This window comes from Cyrtonyx montezumae, unplaced genomic scaffold (assembly GCF_038088225.1).
Source record: "Cyrtonyx montezumae isolate F1298 unplaced genomic scaffold, pur_monq_1.0 scaffold_17, whole genome shotgun sequence".
Classification (NCBI taxonomy): Eukaryota; Metazoa; Chordata; class Aves; order Galliformes; family Odontophoridae; genus Cyrtonyx; species Cyrtonyx montezumae.
Genome location: NW_027071903.1, coordinates 33,093,618 through 33,111,307, shown reverse-complemented (window position 1 = coordinate 33,111,307; position 17,690 = coordinate 33,093,618). Strand labels below are relative to the sequence as shown.

Sequence of the window (17,690 nt, the reverse complement as noted above, 5' to 3'; positions counted from 1 at the left end):
TTAATAACCTTACCATTAATCAGCTAAAATTATGCTTAATTTTTCTTTAAAACTAGTGTCTCTTACAAAAGCTACTGCATCTTGCTCTTTAGATGGGCTGAGAAAGAAGCTCAGTCCTTAGTCAGTATAGTCAGTCAGTAGGCCATATTGCAATTATTGATGTGCTTTTGTTTCATTCCATGATATCTGATTCTTTCCAGCTTTAAAAGATTCCAGTAAGAGATCCATTAACAGCGACTGGAAAATTGAGCTTCCTGGTGAGTTTCAGATCGCAGGCACTACTGTCCGATACGTGCGAAGGGGTCTGTGGGAGAAAATCTCTGCCAAAGGACCAACTAAAATACCACTGCACTTGATGGTAACTTTATATCCTTTGTTTGTGTTTCTTAAGTGATTCAACCTAAAGGGTTTATATCCTAGCTGAAAGTTAAATTTTGATTGTTTCCTCGTTAGGTTTTCTTAGAGATATGCTGTAGTGCTTCTCCTTGAATTCTTTTGCTGCGTTGGAAGGTCTAGAGAACCTACTAAATCACTGCTAAAAATAACTGCAACTCCATTCTGGAAGAACATAGAGTGTCCCAGTACACTCATCTCCAGTACAGAGCATTCCTGTAATGTGTCAGACAATGTGACAGATCCATTCTGTAGAACATAGGTTTACAAGAGTCTTCTTTACTTCATGGACACACCCAGACACAGACAGATATTTAGCAGATTTCTTTCTTAGCTGATGCCAAAGCATATTCACTCAAGACCAGGCTGGATGGGGCTTTGAGCAACCTGGTCTAGAGGGAGGTGTATATGGCAGGGACATTGGAACTGGATGACCTTAAAGGTCCCTTCCAACCCAAACCATTCTATGATTTGACAATACTCTGTATTTTTAAACACATCGCTCTAACAGAAAAGATTTATGTTTTGCTTACGGGGATGATAGGTGCGAATTTGTAATAATGCCTGTCTCACATATGCTCAGTTTCAAGAGAGAGGTTTGCATACAAACATAGATTATTTTAATGTTTGCACTGTTTCCAGTGACTCTATTATTCAGTTGCATTTTTCTGTGTATTGTTTCTTTTCTTTACATCTTTTTGTCATTTGTTCAATGAATGCTGACTTTAAATGCTACTAAATATCAGAAATCTCTTACTGTCTTCACTAAATGTTTTTGAATCACTAGCATTCATCATAACACATCTCACAACCCAGCTTAAAATAATACCTCATGCTTGCAAGATCTTCCTAACCTCATGTAAGAAAAAGGTACTGTTTGTGAAGATACTGTGCAGGATTTCTTTGCCAGCTCTAGGAAGTTTTCAGAGCATTGTTTGGTTGAAGCATATTGCTGTAAATCTTGTACTGGCTTTTTTCAAACTACAGCATCAGTAGATACCTATCTTTAAAGAAATATTGTTTCACCTTCACTAAAAAGTAAACAGCACGGGAAATTAGTGATTTAAGAGGTTCTCTTTGAGTATGATTTTCAGGTGCAGACTTGCATTTTCAGCAAATATGAGCAGAGCAAACTTTCCTTCTTAATCTTCGCTCCTGAAGTTAGGAGGAAAATAAAAGTTACCAGAGAATTAAAAAAAATGCATGACTTAAAATCGCTGCCAGTCATAAACAAAGCACGTGTGAAGTCTTTGCTTCAGATCAGATATTAATCTTTTCCCTGATATAGGGTGGTGGGTTTCATTCTTTCAACGCAAGAGTGGCAGGATGGTTACCGCTTACCTCTAAATAGAAAAGTGTTGTTGAAACAGTGGTGGAATACACTGGCCTGACAAAGAGCCAGAAGCTTCAGTCAATCCATTGTGACCTGCATTTGAAACCAATTATACACACATACACACACACCAATTATATGTGGCTACAAAATTGCATTAGATTGATTTCATATGGGCTTTTAGATTCACTAGTCTTGCTCCCATATTGAGATAATAAGGATTTCTTTTTAGGGGCTGGTTTTTAATACTTGAGGCATTTCTCCAAGTGCATTGCTGTAAGTATATTTCTTGGAGAAATTAATGTTTGTGTAGCTAGGCTTGTGCTAGATGTCTTTTTGGCAACAGGGGACAACCAGACCCTCCCAAAGATGCTTTCGACAGGGCCAACTGATCAGTAATTTTGTAATGATGCCTGGGTTCTGCCTTGGCATTCGGTTCTGGTAGTAAGGCTCCCTCCATAGCTGAAGCAAAACCATATATTCGTTCTCCAAGGCTTCTTGAAGGTGTTTTTTGGAGTGCCGTTCTGCATTGCGCAGAGCAGCTCACAAGCTGAGTTTGAGTTTGCCCCACAGCATTCACTGCACAGACCTTCAGGATGACAGTGCCAAGAACTGGACCCCTTATTTCAGCCTGTGTGGTGCTGGGTGTGGTTGTTGTTGTTAAATAGAACTTCTGATACCTTTAATGAAATGATTAGTAAAGCAGGAGGGATTTCTGCTGTTCTTAATGGGAAGCGAAGATTGTTGGGATGAAATAGCATTTGCAGATTTGCTTTATTTTTTAAATTGGGCAGCTGCTCTGTTCACTTATGACAGCATTACTTAAGATACCTTCTTTGGTGAGGTTCAGCTTCTATTTCAGTAGGTGCCCAGAGCCAGTAGAATTCACCTCCTTAATGCTACTGAGATTGTGAATTATTATAGGCTAGTCTCAAGTCACTGCATCAGCATCTCAGCAGTACTTCTATCGTATTTGTATTAGTGTGATAATTCAGATTTTGGAGGCCTCATACTGCTTTTTGGGTGTCTTCAAGTGGCTTCTGACTTAAGCCAGTGGAAATAGGAGCCAAATGAAGGTCAATATGTAAATCAGAACAGGACCAGACCTGTCATTTGCTTGTGGAGAAAAGTTAAGCATTTTTCTCCATTCCTCTGCAGTTTCTAATAGCGATTTCCAGAGTAATAATTCTAGAGACATACATCACAAGTGACTCCACGGGAAGTAATCAGCTTGCTGCTGAAAGCAGGTTTCACCTCCCTCCAGCAATGGGCAGGGGTATGAAAATATATATGCTGCCAGCAACTGTATGATATGGCTGTTTCTTGCCGTCCTCAGGCTTCTGAGACAATAAAATCCTGCTCCTACAGCTTGTCAGCAGGAATAGTCTCCTTCAATTTAAGTGCCACATTGCCCAGGAGGCATGTGATTTTTTTAGTGTTCATTGTTTTTGCTTGGAGAAGAATCAAGTTGTGCTTTCAGATGCATTAATGAACTCTTCTGCCTTCAAACTGTGAAATGCTGCAGCCTCACTCAAATGCAACAGTAAATGCTGCAGCTCAACAATTGGAGCCACAGGATCACTGGTGCTGGAAAAGATAACTGGAGATTATTTTGACCAGTCCCTGCTTTTTGGGCAGGATAGGATTGAGCAGGCTGCAATCATCTGTAAACTGTACCATGTTAATCTAGAGCTTTCCCATTCTCTACTAAATTCCCCAACCAGAAGCCTTGGAGAGACTTGGAGACAACGTGGTTTCTGGAGAACAAAGGTAGGACAGGTCTGATGAGTGGCTTTTTAACTCTAGGCACTCATTAAAACAGCTATATTTATATGAAATATAAATAGTTATGGTTTATATGAGTATATATAATAGTTTATGTGACTGGTTTATATGAAATATAAACAGTTACATGAAAACCATTGCTTTAGTGCTTCCTGTTGCCTCCCTATTTCTCTTTAGGTGGTGGATTGCTGATCACATTTGAGTCTTACACGAAAGTAATAATTTTGAACTAAATTCCAGGTTTAGACATCTAAACATAAATCACGAGCAGTTCACCTGTCTCAGAGATGCCCCACATTACCAACAGTACTGAAATTTCAGGTTCCTAAATAAAGATTTGGTTGCCTTTCATGAAGTACTTACATTATGGAAATATTGACCTGAGACAGCATTTCTAGCATTATTGTCCCTGCTTTCTGCTGACTTTCCCAGCTCACAGTGTTGTAACAGTCTTTCTTTTCCTGCTGAACCAGGTGCTGTTATTTCACGACCAGAACTACGGAATTCATTATGAATACACCATTCCTGTAAACTATACTGCTGAAAACAGAAGCGAGCCAGAGAAGCAACAGGATTCATTGTACATCTGGACACACAGTGGATGGGAAGGGTGCAGTGTGCAGTGTGGAGGAGGTAAGGCCGTAAGGAAGCTTGGTGGGACTCGTGCAGTGTTTGCAGACATCAGCCATTAGAGAGGTGCCTGCAGAAGGCAGTGTTGCCAAAGCATGAAGGAAACTGGCCGTGGTGATGTGTATTACCATAATGAACTCAAACGAGAGCTCATTTTCACCAGCTCTCCCAGCTCTCATCCCCATCCCCGCAGTTAATTTTCACCCAGCATTTTGGCAGGGACACTGCTTTGTCGGCCTGCTACTCTAGGCTGGAACTGCACCTGGGTTAGTGCTCCGTGGATGGCTTAAGGCACTGTGTGCAGCCTCATATCTCAAATCCCTGTCACATTCTTGGAGTAGAGTTTTCACAGGTGTTCAGGCATGTTCACTTTGAGACACTTCCTTCCCCAACCATGAGACAGGGACGGTGCTGCTGCGACAACGCCCGGAGATTGCGTTCAATCCTCTGAATGTGCAGTGGACTTTCTGGGGGTGCATTAGCACGTTGCAAATCACCTTTCAGATGATCCCTGAAAGAGTTTTACTGAAACCCTGGGGGGACTTGATGCCTGTGGGGCCTGAGTCAGTCACTGTCCATTGAATTTTCATTGCTGGAAGAAGTAGTGTTTTCCCGGAGGAAAATGGATTTTTTCCATGCACTCAGGCCAGTTTTTCTTTACAAATAGACTGAGTTATTTGTTGTATTTTATAACACAGGAAGAGAGTGCTCATCTTCACATTTGCAAGTTCACTGCCCTGAGTATACTGAAATCATGAATTTCTTTCTGTAGATAAAGCTTCTTTTAAAGTGGATATTTTTCTCACCTCTTAAAACAATTTCTTAGAACCATTAAGCACTCACATGAGCGAGTAGGAAATTGTTGGAGGCTTTTTTCATTTGTGTTATAAACCTTCCACATACATGGATCAAATCAGTACCTAGCAGTGTGGTTCCCACTAGTAGCAGCTTGGATGGCAGTTGATCTTATATTGTTTTGGTATCAGATGCTTCTACTTATCCTAGCTGAGAAAGGCCTCTTCCCTTCAGACTTCACTTTGTGCAGTTTGAGCCTGAACTGCGTTAGTCAATTCAGCTATTGATACCTTCTTTATAGACTGTACAAATTTTGTGTTAACAGAATTTGAGTTACTTTTAATTATCTGCTGTAAATGGTGAACAAACACAATGAAAGCAAGTTGTTTTCGGTATTGTTTTCCTATTAAGTACTCGAAGAATCAAGTCTAGTTTGTAGTCAATTTTGTAAGAGACTCTAATCTTTTCTTGGGAAAAAAGTACAGTATAAATATAAGATGTCACTGGAAGATAAGGCTGCTTAAAGAGTTTGTATGTCTGTGTAGATTACGTATCGTAAAGATAGTAGGGAAATCTAGTTAATGAGTTGACACGATTTTGTTCTTAGCCACTGTCTTACATGTTTTTCAGAGTAGTATTTTATTTGGCTTGCAGGTGAACGGAAAACAATTGTGTCCTGTACTCGAATTATTAACAAGACCATGACAGTGGTGAATGACAGTGACTGCCAACGAGTGAATCGCCCCGAGCCCCAGGTCAGGAAATGTAACACACACCCCTGCCAGTCACGGTAAGGAGTTAAAAATAATAAAAACCAATATCCTTTTTCTTCACAAATCACACATTTCCAAAGTCTCCATCTGGTGAACATGGTGAAAATGTCTAAAAGCGTTGGGACACATTGTTAGCCACAGCAACCAGCTGTAATGTTCATTTCCTTTTGTTGAGCAGATCAGATTTTTATTGCCTCAGAGTCCATTTAATGTGTGTCCAGTAAGTCCAGACTCCATGCAACTGCCTGCATGCATTGTTTGAGGATGACTTTCTTTTCCTTTTGGATACCTCCTGGGAGATAGTGCAGCTTGCAGCATAAAGCCAGACAAGATAGCAGCGACCGCATATTTAACTTTCATTTTGTTTCAGACCAGCACAGAGTAGAATCTGATTAATTATCACATAGAGCAACAAAAAAACTTCCACAAAACCCACGACCTTTAAGCTACTGTAGCTTATTGCTTTCTTACATGCCTGATCTGTGTAGTATCAGAGTAGTTCAGACTGGGAGTCCCCAGGCAAGGAACATCTCTACTTTGTGTTAACTTTATGCAGTGTCTACCAACACCTGCTTAGTTTGGGAGGCAATTCTGAGTTTTGCTGAAGTCAAGAAATTAAAATGAGAAACATTCTGTATGCTTTCCTTGCTATGGATAGTTTTCTGCATCAGTAGGAGTAATTAAAGCTCTAATAGTAGGAAGTTCTAAAAATAATAAAAAGCACTGTTTTTTGATTTGGCAAGCACTTTCAGCCAAGTTAATTTTTTCTGCATTGTATAAGAGGTGATGTTTCTGCCCAGAATGACAATACACAGAGCAGCAAATTAATTTGTTCTATTTGTTTGCTAGCAAAAAATTTCACTCTTGCTCTGAAGCAGTGCTTAATGTTGTAGACTAAAATGGGCCATCCACTTTGAATATCAGTTAGAACACAAAATAAACTTACAATAAAGTTCATGAATATCTACAAAGGCCTGTTGAAAGGAATTTGCTATCTGTTGCATCTTGTATAATCAGAGAAGCCAGGGGAATGTACCTACAAAGTTCATCCTGCTGGCAGGAACAATAGGGGAAATGAGAAGCAACACATTTCCCTCTAATTGGACCTGCATTCTGATTTAAGTGCCCTGAAGCAGGAAAATCTAGTGTTAGGTGATCCATCAATAAGACTAGGTTGTTTCAGGTTTCATTTTGTTTCTGCACCTATTACAGCTGCACAGTACTGTGGCCAAAATGCTTTCAGTGGTACTGAAAGGGATAATGAGATACTGTGTGTGCTTCTAGGTGTACGAGGAGAGCCAAACTCCCAATGGCTTGAGGAAGAGACTGGAGTGAGTCAATGTGTTCACACGGAGGGGCTTCAGGTGTCAGAGGAGTAAAAAAAACTTGGGAAGGAGAAGCTAATAGTTTTTTGCCACTATGAGCTGAGCACCACATAAAGTCATCAGGTCCTTCAGAACCCTGAGACCCATGGTGCCGTTCCTCACTGTAGTATCCATGGTCCTGAGCTCTTGGTGAAGTCTCCTCTTCGTTGCACACCTACTCCGTGATATTGCTGCCTCTTCAGGGCAGAGACACTGAGTTTAGATTAACATAAAACCTCCTGAGAGGACCAAACCTGTTACTATATCCGAATTGTGTTCTTCTGTGGATTCAGGTCCAGCCCTTAATATTGTTCCAAGGAATCTCTTCTGTATGGAAGTATCAGGCAACTTTAGCCTAGCTCTCCTCAGGAATAATTCACTCCAGCACAGTGACATTCTGTTGTCTTAGCAGTGACATGTCCCTAGTGCCCAGAAAGGCCACAAAATCCTTGCTGATGATCTGACAGACCACACTCCCTCACTCCCCCTGTGGAGACCACACTTTCACACTTAACAGGCTTTTGACTGGAAACATTTTCAAGAAGCACATTCTCTGTGCCTCTGTAGAATTTAAATTTCCATTTGCGTTTGCCCACCCAGATATTAGAAATGCATGCTTAGCATATTCTCTGACCAAGAACATCTTAAAGAAACCATTCTCTTTCACCATGTCAGTGCTTTTTTTTCTTCTTCTTAATAAACCCTGAATTTGTTTTAGGGTTTCAAGTAAAATTATGGTAGCATCTTGTTACAATAAGGTTCTTTCCCATTTCCACTCAGACCTAAGCCCCTTACCTGAGAAGAAGAAAGAATAATGCTTTCCTTTCAGCAGTAGGAGTGCTCTGTTTTGTGCATTTTTATATACACTTACACTTCTACTCAAAATGTAAGGGAATAATCTTACAGAGAATTTGTCTCTAGGGAAAAGTGTAAGGGTTGGAACCCAGGACTCGGTCATTGGACCCTTGGTCTCAGTTTCATTTTTGGGTGTGCTGTGTGACTTTAATTCATTATGCCACACTCTTTGCATCTTCTCTTAGTTCACTTACAATGTGGCCCACAAACGTCTTGGGATGGAGTGAGATCATGTCATACAAATGGAGGAGACAGAGAAGGCTATTGATGTTGAGATTGTAATAAAAATAAAAAATAACCTACGTTATACATAAAATGATCTGGAGAGAAGAAAAAGTTTATGATATTAATAACAGTGTATTTCTTCCAGCATGATCTCAAAGTGCTTTGCAAATTTTACATCCCTTTGAACCTCAGCCACCTCTTGGGAGAGCCAAATAACGTGGGGTAGGGGACAGTAGTTTCATGAGGCCAAGGAGATTAGAGCTCTGCAACTGCAACATAGCATCTGAAAAAGACAAAGCAGACTGAAAAAAAAAAAAAAGGATTGGATACACTGACATGTTTTAAAATCAAATTTCAGAGAACAGAATTTTCTTAAGAGTTTTGTTGAAACTGGCAAAAAAAATAGGATCTTTCATTCTTTATTATTGTTACTCTTTCACCTTTTAAAAAAATGCTTCTTTTTCTTCTTATTTTATTTTTATGTTCCTTGACCCTCTTTTTCCATTAAATTCTTTACAGCTTCCTTTCCTGTCCCAACTGCACCCTATTAGCACCTCTTTATTCTAATCCTTTGCCTAGCTCTTTAGATATTTTTTTACAAAACCCTGCTGTAACCAGATGGAATCTGGATTCTTGCATGCGGTGCGTATGGGTTGCTTCCAGCACACTGAACACCAACCCAAATATATAGGCAAACCCAGCACTCATGTTGGCACAAGATTCAGAAATCACAGATCACATCAGCTGTTATTACTGAAAACATAGGTCGGCCAGTGGCCACACACTTCAGCATGCATGGTTGGGGTTTATGGATATGAAAATGCTCCCCTCTAAAGCAGAAAAAGAACCAAAAACACGTGAAATTCCCCAACTGTTAGACTTGCTGTGGTCTGTATGCAAACACTGTTAATTTTCCTTGTCTTTGCTGTAACAGATTTTAACAGAGGTTGAGTCCTTCTTGGGGACCTGCTGAATATGTGCTGTTCCTACACAGATGCTTAACAGCAGCATGAACAGCCAGAAATCCCTGCCTTCATCCACAGAAAACCACAGGAGACCTGAGCCCTTATTTTCACTGTTCAGGACTTGAAAGCATCTCTGAGTCCAAGGGTTGGCTTTCTAGTACTACTAGAGGCATGTTATACACTAGTTTCCACGAAACAATTTTGTTCTGCAGTCTTCTTCCCTTGCTGGGAGACTCTTCTGTGACCTTGCTGTTCATGTGGGTCAAGATCTTTTATTTCCAGTCTTCACTGTCCTTTTTCAGCTATTTGTTCGTGCATCAGGACTGTTTATTTGCTTACATAGTACTCTCCCTCACTAGCTCTTTTCTTTATGCTTAGTGCCATTCAATACTCAGACCACTTTATCTTCTATCATTTTGCTGGGCTAAACCCATTAGTTTTCTTTAACTGTTTCTTGGATGAGAGACTGTCCATGGATTTTTCCCTGCCCTTTGTCACCTTGGTCATGTTTTGCACACAGGCTATAATTTAAATTATTTAACTGCAGCATGTGAGTGCGTAGGTGACTGGAACTGCATGGAAAATCCCATGCTCAGTTTCACCTAGCTCTCATATAGTTGCATTTATGCTTTCCTATCTTCATTGTCAGTAACAATGCTGATGTATTCTTTGCTTTCTTCGCAGTTGCGTCACATTTATGGCTTAGAGTCATTCTGAATGTTTTCTCCCTCATTTGTTTCAACATATGAACCTTTCTTTAGCACAGACATGCTTGTTATTAGCCCCTAAGTATACAACTTTGCAAGGAATGCTATTTTCAACCTATCCGTTTTATTGCAGTGCTCAAATTTGTTCAGTTAATCTCATATGATATCCTGTTTCTCCACAACATTGACAGTGCTTCTAGACTTTGTACTGTCAGCTGTGTATTTCACCAATTTTTCAGCAGTTCTGTGCCAAAGTCATCAAAAGTAAGACAGTGCTTTCAGGAAGTCCACTGGTAATTGAACTAAATTCCCTTCATACCTGATACTTCCTTTACAGCATTACACTGTGGCCAACTGTCACCTACCATTGCACATCGATATACATTTTTTTCTAGCACGTGACCAGTTTCTCCAACTTGCTTAAGCATTTCCAGTGCAGCAGAAGGAGTTCTTAACTGATAACCAAATCAATGAAATCCACCATGTTTCCACTGTCTGGAAAAGCAGTTACTTTAATCAAAGAAATACACCCGCCTGGTCTGCCTGGAGAAAGCCAATGTTGCATTTTTCCTATTTTCCACTTACCACCATGTCCTTGATTATTGTTTCCCTCCAAATCCGTTCTAAAAGCTGGCACGCTGCTGAGGTCAGGCCTGTGGTTATACAGATCACTTCTTTCTTTTTTTCGTTCTTTCTTTCCTCTAGTCCCCTTTCACTTTTCCATCTGTGGGCAGGAATCCAATACTATGCTGTCCAAGGGCTCATGCACCACAGTGATTCCCGCTGCGGATAAAATGAAGCCAGTTACAAGAGTCAGGCAAGGCCTCGGCTGGCTCAGCACCTTGCATGCTTGCCCAGAAGGCTGATGACCACTCAGAGCTTGCTTTGGTGTGTGAGGGCTGACAGTGGTCCCCAGTCAGCTTTAAGCCCAGGGATGGTGATGATCACTGACACTCAGAAGGGAAATTCTTTTGGAGTAGAATGACCTGGGCTGTAGTCACATCACTCTGTTCTCCCCCCTGTGTTCAATCTCTTCAGTCGTGTCAGGGGTTTGCACCACATTTATTTGTGTTATCATCACTCGTAGATGAGGAGCAGAAAAGGTTTTATTTTGCAGGTTGAAAGTTTTGTAAAAAAATAAAAAAGTAAAATTTGGGAGAGCTCTCTAGTGGAAGCCTCCTTGAGAAAATCAACAAGTTGCTCACAAGGCTGTATGGAAATTATACTGAAACAGAGGAACATATTGGGAGTATATGTTAAGGGACAGAGCTAGAGTGGTGCTGTGTACTCCTTTGGAACCGGAACAAATCTTTATCATCCTTAAGATCAAGTGGCACAGAGTTCAAAACCTTATCTGTGCCTTACGCTAAGAAACGTTCCCTTTTGTGTATTTTGATTTTGGTTACAAAAAAATAATAATAATAATACTAAAAAAAGCATAGCTATGGGGATGGTTTCACATCATTTTAGCCTGCTGGAAATCTGGCATAAATAGTAATGTTAGCACCCTCTGATCCAAGGAGGTACCACGTAAGAGCTCATTTTGAAGCACTTCCCAAAACCAGAGTTGGGATTCCTCAAATCAGTCTAATGAATTTGCCAGGACTGTGCTGGACTCTGTGCAGGACCCAGTGGCTGCAGGCTGAGCGAGCGGGCGATGCTGCACCCTGCTGGCTGCTCTTTGGGAAACTGCCCCGGGCTCAGCAGGGCTCGCAGATAAAACCAAATGCTGCGGAACAGAAGGATGATACGAACTGGGCACCCTTGTGAGTGGCTGATGTGGGTTAACTGATGTCCTATTGTGGGCACGTCTGGTTATCACCATCCACTAGAAGGAGACAAAATCACATGCATTCTGGGTTGTATGCGGTTCATCGAGTACAGAAACAGGCAGTCAGGTGCTCATTAGCTACTGAAAGACAAAAAGGTATTTCGAAGGAAATCCAGCAACCCAGCTCATTGAGGCAATTCTGGAAAAGAAGTAAGAGAAAAGGCTTGGGAATGAGCAGAGGATAACACTAGGAGGGCTTGTTGGCTACTGGTAAATGCATTTACATCAAATAATTTAAGATGGCTGGCTGGAGCTGAAGTTTATTTGGCATTAGTTTTCACATGGAGTCATGAGACAGGTTTCTTAGCTTTGGTGTGAACACCCCAGCTGGCTTACATCACAGTTATTCCTGTTATAATGTTTGACTCAACAACCTTATGTTTGAACATCGTATTGTTTTAAAATGTTAAATGATCAGTGCCTCTTTGGTTTGAGGCTCTTCAGGCCAAGTGTAATCTTTACCCGCAAAAAGGGATTAGTGGGATGATCTAGCAAAATATTTAATTCTGGGTGAAATTCACCCTTACTGCTGCCTGCTTATATCCTGCACAGCTTTCACTGAATGGCAGGGAATGAAGCTGGGCACCAACTGCCCCACCAAAGACACACCAGGGTGGGTCAGGACAGGGGGATCTCACTGCAAATGGTCTCTTAGCATGATGATGTTTTGTGCCTTAGTGCAGTGAGGCAGCTGCAAACAAAGACAACTAGTTGCATTAATGCCACACTGACATTTTGGAAACAGAGCAATCTGCTCAATCTGAGGGAGAGAGGAGGGAGACTCAAAGCGTTTGATCTAAAAAAGATTAAAAAAAAAAACCCAGATTCCTAAAGTGAACATAAATTGTAAAACAGTGTCTTCTGATCAATTTTGTAATGGGAATTAAAAATAAATAAATAAAGCTGTCAAAATGATAATCACTAAAGAAAAAAAGAAATCTGTGTGAGTGAAAGCTGGCAAGTCTGCTAGCAGAATGACTACTGTACTGGAAAATTACTGAGCACTGTTTATAAAGGCAATCAGACAGGAATGTTAGTCTTGGAGTCCTACTTTCGACATCAGCAGCTGTATTATTCTACTAGATTCCTTGTACTTTTTTCCAAAAAAAAAAACAACAACGACCACGCAACAACTAGTGACTGGGTGTGGCACAACCTGCTCCCAGAAATCGAGATTCACCTGATTATTTTGACCTCAGTACAGCAGAGATGTGGTGGAGAGTTTCAGAAGTGTGTGGAGAGAGAAAGGTACAATAGCAGTGTGTGTATTGGATGGAAATCAGGAGTTTACTTGTAAACAGTGTTTTCATCTCTCTATGTATCCGAGCGTGAACTTAGTTTGGTAGCTGCAAGCAAAAAACCATCTGATGATCAATTTCATGTGACTGATTCTCAGAAATCTTTTCCTGTTCTGCTTTCTGCAGTTATTTCATGTGAAATCCTGGCCCCAGTGATGTTAGTCAGAGTTTTGCATAATTTCAGTAGAGCCCCAGTTTCATCCAGGTGCCTCAGAAAAATAAGAACAACTTCAACAGAGTTTTGCATTGCAGACTGGAGCTGAAGACAACCAGTTCTAATTAAACATGGAGTTATCCCCACCTGTACAGTAACTCAACAACCTATGTGAAACCAGAAAGTGAACAACACAGTGTCCAAGAGCTCAAATTGCACTGCTTTACATTAGTGTCTGCTACATGTGCCTTTTCAAGTCAGCTATAGATTGTTTAGTAGCAAATGTCCTCTAATACTTAATTCAGCAGTAGAACAGGCTCTTAACTAATAGCAGTAATCAAAAATCAGGTTTACAAAAAATAGAAAGATCAGTGTTAGTACAAACCTATCTTTGGTCATATCCAAGCTATTACTACCAGAGGAAGGAAATGATTTTTAGTGTAGCATTTGGGAGGGAACAGAAGTAACCCAATCCCTGTGGAGAGTGAGCACATGTGCAAACGTGTCATGGATGTTCAGTTAGTGGAACAGAACCAACCTGCAGGCAACGGTCTTATGCAGGGCTCGAGTCAGAAATAACTAGGTGAAATTTAATGAGCTGCAATATTTATCGTAGAACATACAATTATTTTTTGTTCTGAGCTTACAAATCTCTGAAAAGTGACCACGTGCCTTTTGATTTCATGACCTTCTTTATCTTCATTGCACATTTTCCCAAATCTTTAGCTGCAAAGAGTCATTTGCAGACATTCCATCTCCCCTGGGTTCATGTATACAGTGTTGTAAACTCTATTTATTCATTTTTTTCATAGAAAATGTGGGAGTCTTAGACAAGTAGGTAGAATGGATAATTCAATGTTAATGACTAATCCAGACTCTAGGAAGATCAAATGATGAACTGAACCTCCAGAAGATATTCACATTTGCTCGAGGGGCCTGCCAGATGGTTGTTGTGAAAGCAGATGAGAAGAACTCCCAATTCCTCAACAGAGATAGTGAGAGGTCAGAGGTTGAGGAAGGCTCACGAGACAGATTTAAAATAGCCCTCTCAGATTGCATGTTCTGCCCATCCCGGACTTTTGAAGCTAGGGAAAAACACACCCTTCTGTGCATTTTTTTAGCTAGAAAGACAGCCACTCACTGCATTAAAAGCTCACCTCTTTCTTCATAAATCTAGCCACCATCAGGAATCATCTAGCCCTTGAATCTTCCATACGTGATACACACATGGCTTAGCGTATGGGCTTACTTAATAACACTGTGCTGGCTGGGTGTTAAATATTTCCCCATTTGAATTATTTTTGACAAAAAAATGGAAAATGGAAATTAAGTCTCATTCTTAAATTCACCTAAGAAGTGTTCAAAAGGTGTAATAATGGCATAGAGTGGAAAACATCTGCAGTGTAATTTAATACTAACAATTATGAGCTACTGTTTGTGCATCACATCTTGCCAGATTATATATTACTTGCACATAGTAATTCTATTAATGCCTGTTGCATGTTCCTTTACCATTTTTGAAACTGACAAGAATTTTCATATTTAGTCATTTTAGCCACAAATCTGTTGTCATTTCACTTTGACAGTCTACTATGATGTTAAAATCCAGTTGGAGTGATTTTTTTTGTCTTTCAGGCACTAAAATAATAGTTTCAACTGATAATGAAGGGGGTTTTGGAATAACAGTGAGAGAAGATCAGGGCACCCTCAGTGCTACAAGTAGGACTCACATTTCCTTCTCCGGATCTTTTTTATGAGCTATTGAACAAAGCAGATTTTACTGAGAGGGTGAAGTTTGATGCTCAAAGTGAACATCCCCTTGATGCTTTAGAAAATAACCTACTTCAGTGATGTTAGTATTTTTCAAACATTTAATCTGCCTCTTGTCTCTCAAACCTGGAGCTAAAACCTGTGCTTCAAAATAACCTTAAATTTCAAAGAATTTGAGTTATCAGCAGTTGTCACCAGTAGAACATAGTAGGCATGAGATTTCAGAGATCCTTTATAGTGTGCCTCATCTTCTTTGTACCCTTCAGTGAACAAAGGCTCAGATCAGGGATGGATGTAGTGGATGTGCAGCTGAAGCTGGCCATATGGATGCCACTTTGACAAAAATGCTGTGGGTGATTACATCTTTACTACAGACTGGATCAAAGATGACCAGAGCCATAGTTTTCTGTTGATTCTCTAGGTTTTGACTCTCCTTCTGTGCAGACTGCTTGTGTTGACTGCTCGTTATACTTTTTCCTTTTGTTGCACTGACCTACGTGTGCTGGAACAGCCCTAACCGGAGCCCACTGAGCAGGGTAGAAATGAGGTGACTTCTCCCCTCCACAATAGTAAGAAAAGAAAAATAGAAAAAGGAATTTTCCTTCCTGAAGGAAAAGTCATAACCTGACTTCTTACGGCATCTTGGAAATAGTTGGCATGCAGTGTGCTGCCCATCCTAAATGAAAGCACACAGACAGCTTCTGCCAAGAATGTATTTTTATCTTTCTTCTTTGCTTTCAGTCCCTTTCCCTTTTTCTTTTGCCAGTAGCTGTAGATCACAGTGAGAGCACAGTGCTGAAGTGAATATTAGTCTAGTGGAGCCTGTACAGAAACCCTTCCTGGCCCTGTGATTCACATTCAGCTCATAAAGTAAAGTTACTTTTTCCCCTGTTAATGCCCTTACTGAACAGTTCCTTCACCCGTCTCAATAGCTGCTTACACATGGGCTCTAGCAGGGCACAGCCCAGCTGATAGTGAGAGAGCCTGGCTATTAATTTTCATGAACACTGATTTCTGCACTTGAAGTCTGTCTTTGTCAGTCTTTCAGTCCCTGTATTCGATTACTGGCACTTTCCTGTTCCATAAGCGAAATAGCAAGCACTCAGCTGCAGTGATGCACCAAAACTACGTCTAGAGAAACTCATTTGCTGGCTTGTGAGCTGTTTGAGCAAGCAGAAATTCACAGTTGTGTCAACTGCTTTACTGCGAAGGAACATTTGAATGGGGCTCTGTTCCACAAAAGACAGGTGGCCTGCCTTCCTGATCCTGTTCTGCTCAGACCGACTGGTTTCTGCCTTCACTGTCACCAGTGCTGTCACAGCAGCTGGCAAATGCATTCATGCCAATTGTACCAAATGAGGATGTTTCTACAAACTGTCTTGAATAGATTTTTTTCCCACTCACAAATTGCAAAATGAGAGTTATTAGATATCTGAGACATTACAGAGCAAGTTCAAAAGAAGTGTGACAAGAAAGTAATGTGTGTTGCTCTACCTGGACTACTGAAACCATCAGTAAGATGAAACAATATTTCTAAGCAAGCTTTTGTATTTGAGTGGTCTTATTTATCTCCTTATCACAACAGGCAACCCAGAATTGGGTGACAAGTAAAGATTCATGGTATTAGGATACTAATCTAGATGACAGTCCTAAATAACAGGCTAGAAGGTCAATTACCTGGTGATGATAGCCTTCCGGTGCCTAGCACCTACACAGTTATTGTTCCCATCATTCACTTCATTCAGGAATGCCTGTAATTACAAAGAGCATGTTCCTCATTGACACATTACAGGAAGCATGAAGATGGATGTTGCTTGTCTTCAGGAAATAATCATCCCTCTCTACATGCCTCCTAATTCGGATTCTTCTCAGGCATTTAATCTGCTGCCATGTAGGCCAGCTTTAACCACGGTGATGCTTCCAGGGTTGCTTGTTGTGGAGCCTTACAGTCAGCCTTACACTGGAGGAATCCAAACACCTCACAGCATTGTGCTGAGCGTTTGCCAAAGAGCTTTAAAGAGAAAATAAAGCAAACAAACAAACCAAAACAATGCCCATGTATTTGTTCCCAGCACATTTGATCAAAAGGAAAGCAAATAGCAACTGAAATGTGCTTATAAAGTAAATTAATCCCAAAGCTCAGAAAAATGATGGTTATAGGTAAGTATCCCCCACTCCCATCCATACTGAATTATAGTACATCTTTGTAAGTTATGGCAGCTTTGAATCAATGTTGCAGGTTCCTTTCTAGCAGAGCAATCTTCTATTTTGAAGTATTTCTTGATCAGTTAAATAGTATTCAGATTGACAACTAAGATCCCTAATGCTGAGAATGGTATTTCTGTCTAGCATGAAGCCAAGGGTAGATATTCACTTGTGTACCAGCCCTTTTCTGCTCTAGGCTCTTCAGGTGCAGAAGGTACTTGATGTCAGTTTGACAGCAGTACAACACCATTGGAGAACCCACAAACCTAGGGCGCGTTGACAATTTCATGTTGTTTTTAAGTTAAGCATAGCATTTTATCCTACCTTTTTTTATTTTATTATTATTTTTTTTTATGTTCCCTCTCTGGCTCCTTCCCAGGTGGGTGACTGGCCATTGGAGTCCCTGCTCTGCCACTTGTGAGAAAGGTATCCAGCACCGGGAAGTGACGTGTGTTTATCAGTTGCAAAATGGCACCTATGTTAACACAAGGGACCTCTACTGCCTTGGCAACAAACCAGCAACAGTACAAAGCTGTGAAGGACGGGACTGCCTCTCAATCTGGGAAGCATCAGAGTGGTCAAAGGTAGGAATTTGACCCAAGAAAGG

The 17,690-nt window shown here is 40.6% G+C and overlaps 1 protein-coding gene across 1 annotated transcript in view; it reads left to right on the top strand.

Moving 5' to 3' along the window:
- The window catches only part of ADAMTS17 (ADAM metallopeptidase with thrombospondin type 1 motif 17), a 159,135-nt gene that overhangs the window by 120,152 nt on the left and 21,293 nt on the right, over positions 1-17,690 (top strand). Inside the window, exons 17-20 of the mRNA XM_065734038.1 lie at positions 201-358; positions 3,985-4,144; positions 5,591-5,726; positions 17,463-17,667. Coding sequence (XP_065590110.1) covers positions 201-358; positions 3,985-4,144; positions 5,591-5,726; positions 17,463-17,667 — 659 coding nt within the window. The remainder of the gene's footprint in view (positions 1-200; positions 359-3,984; positions 4,145-5,590; positions 5,727-17,462; positions 17,668-17,690) is intronic.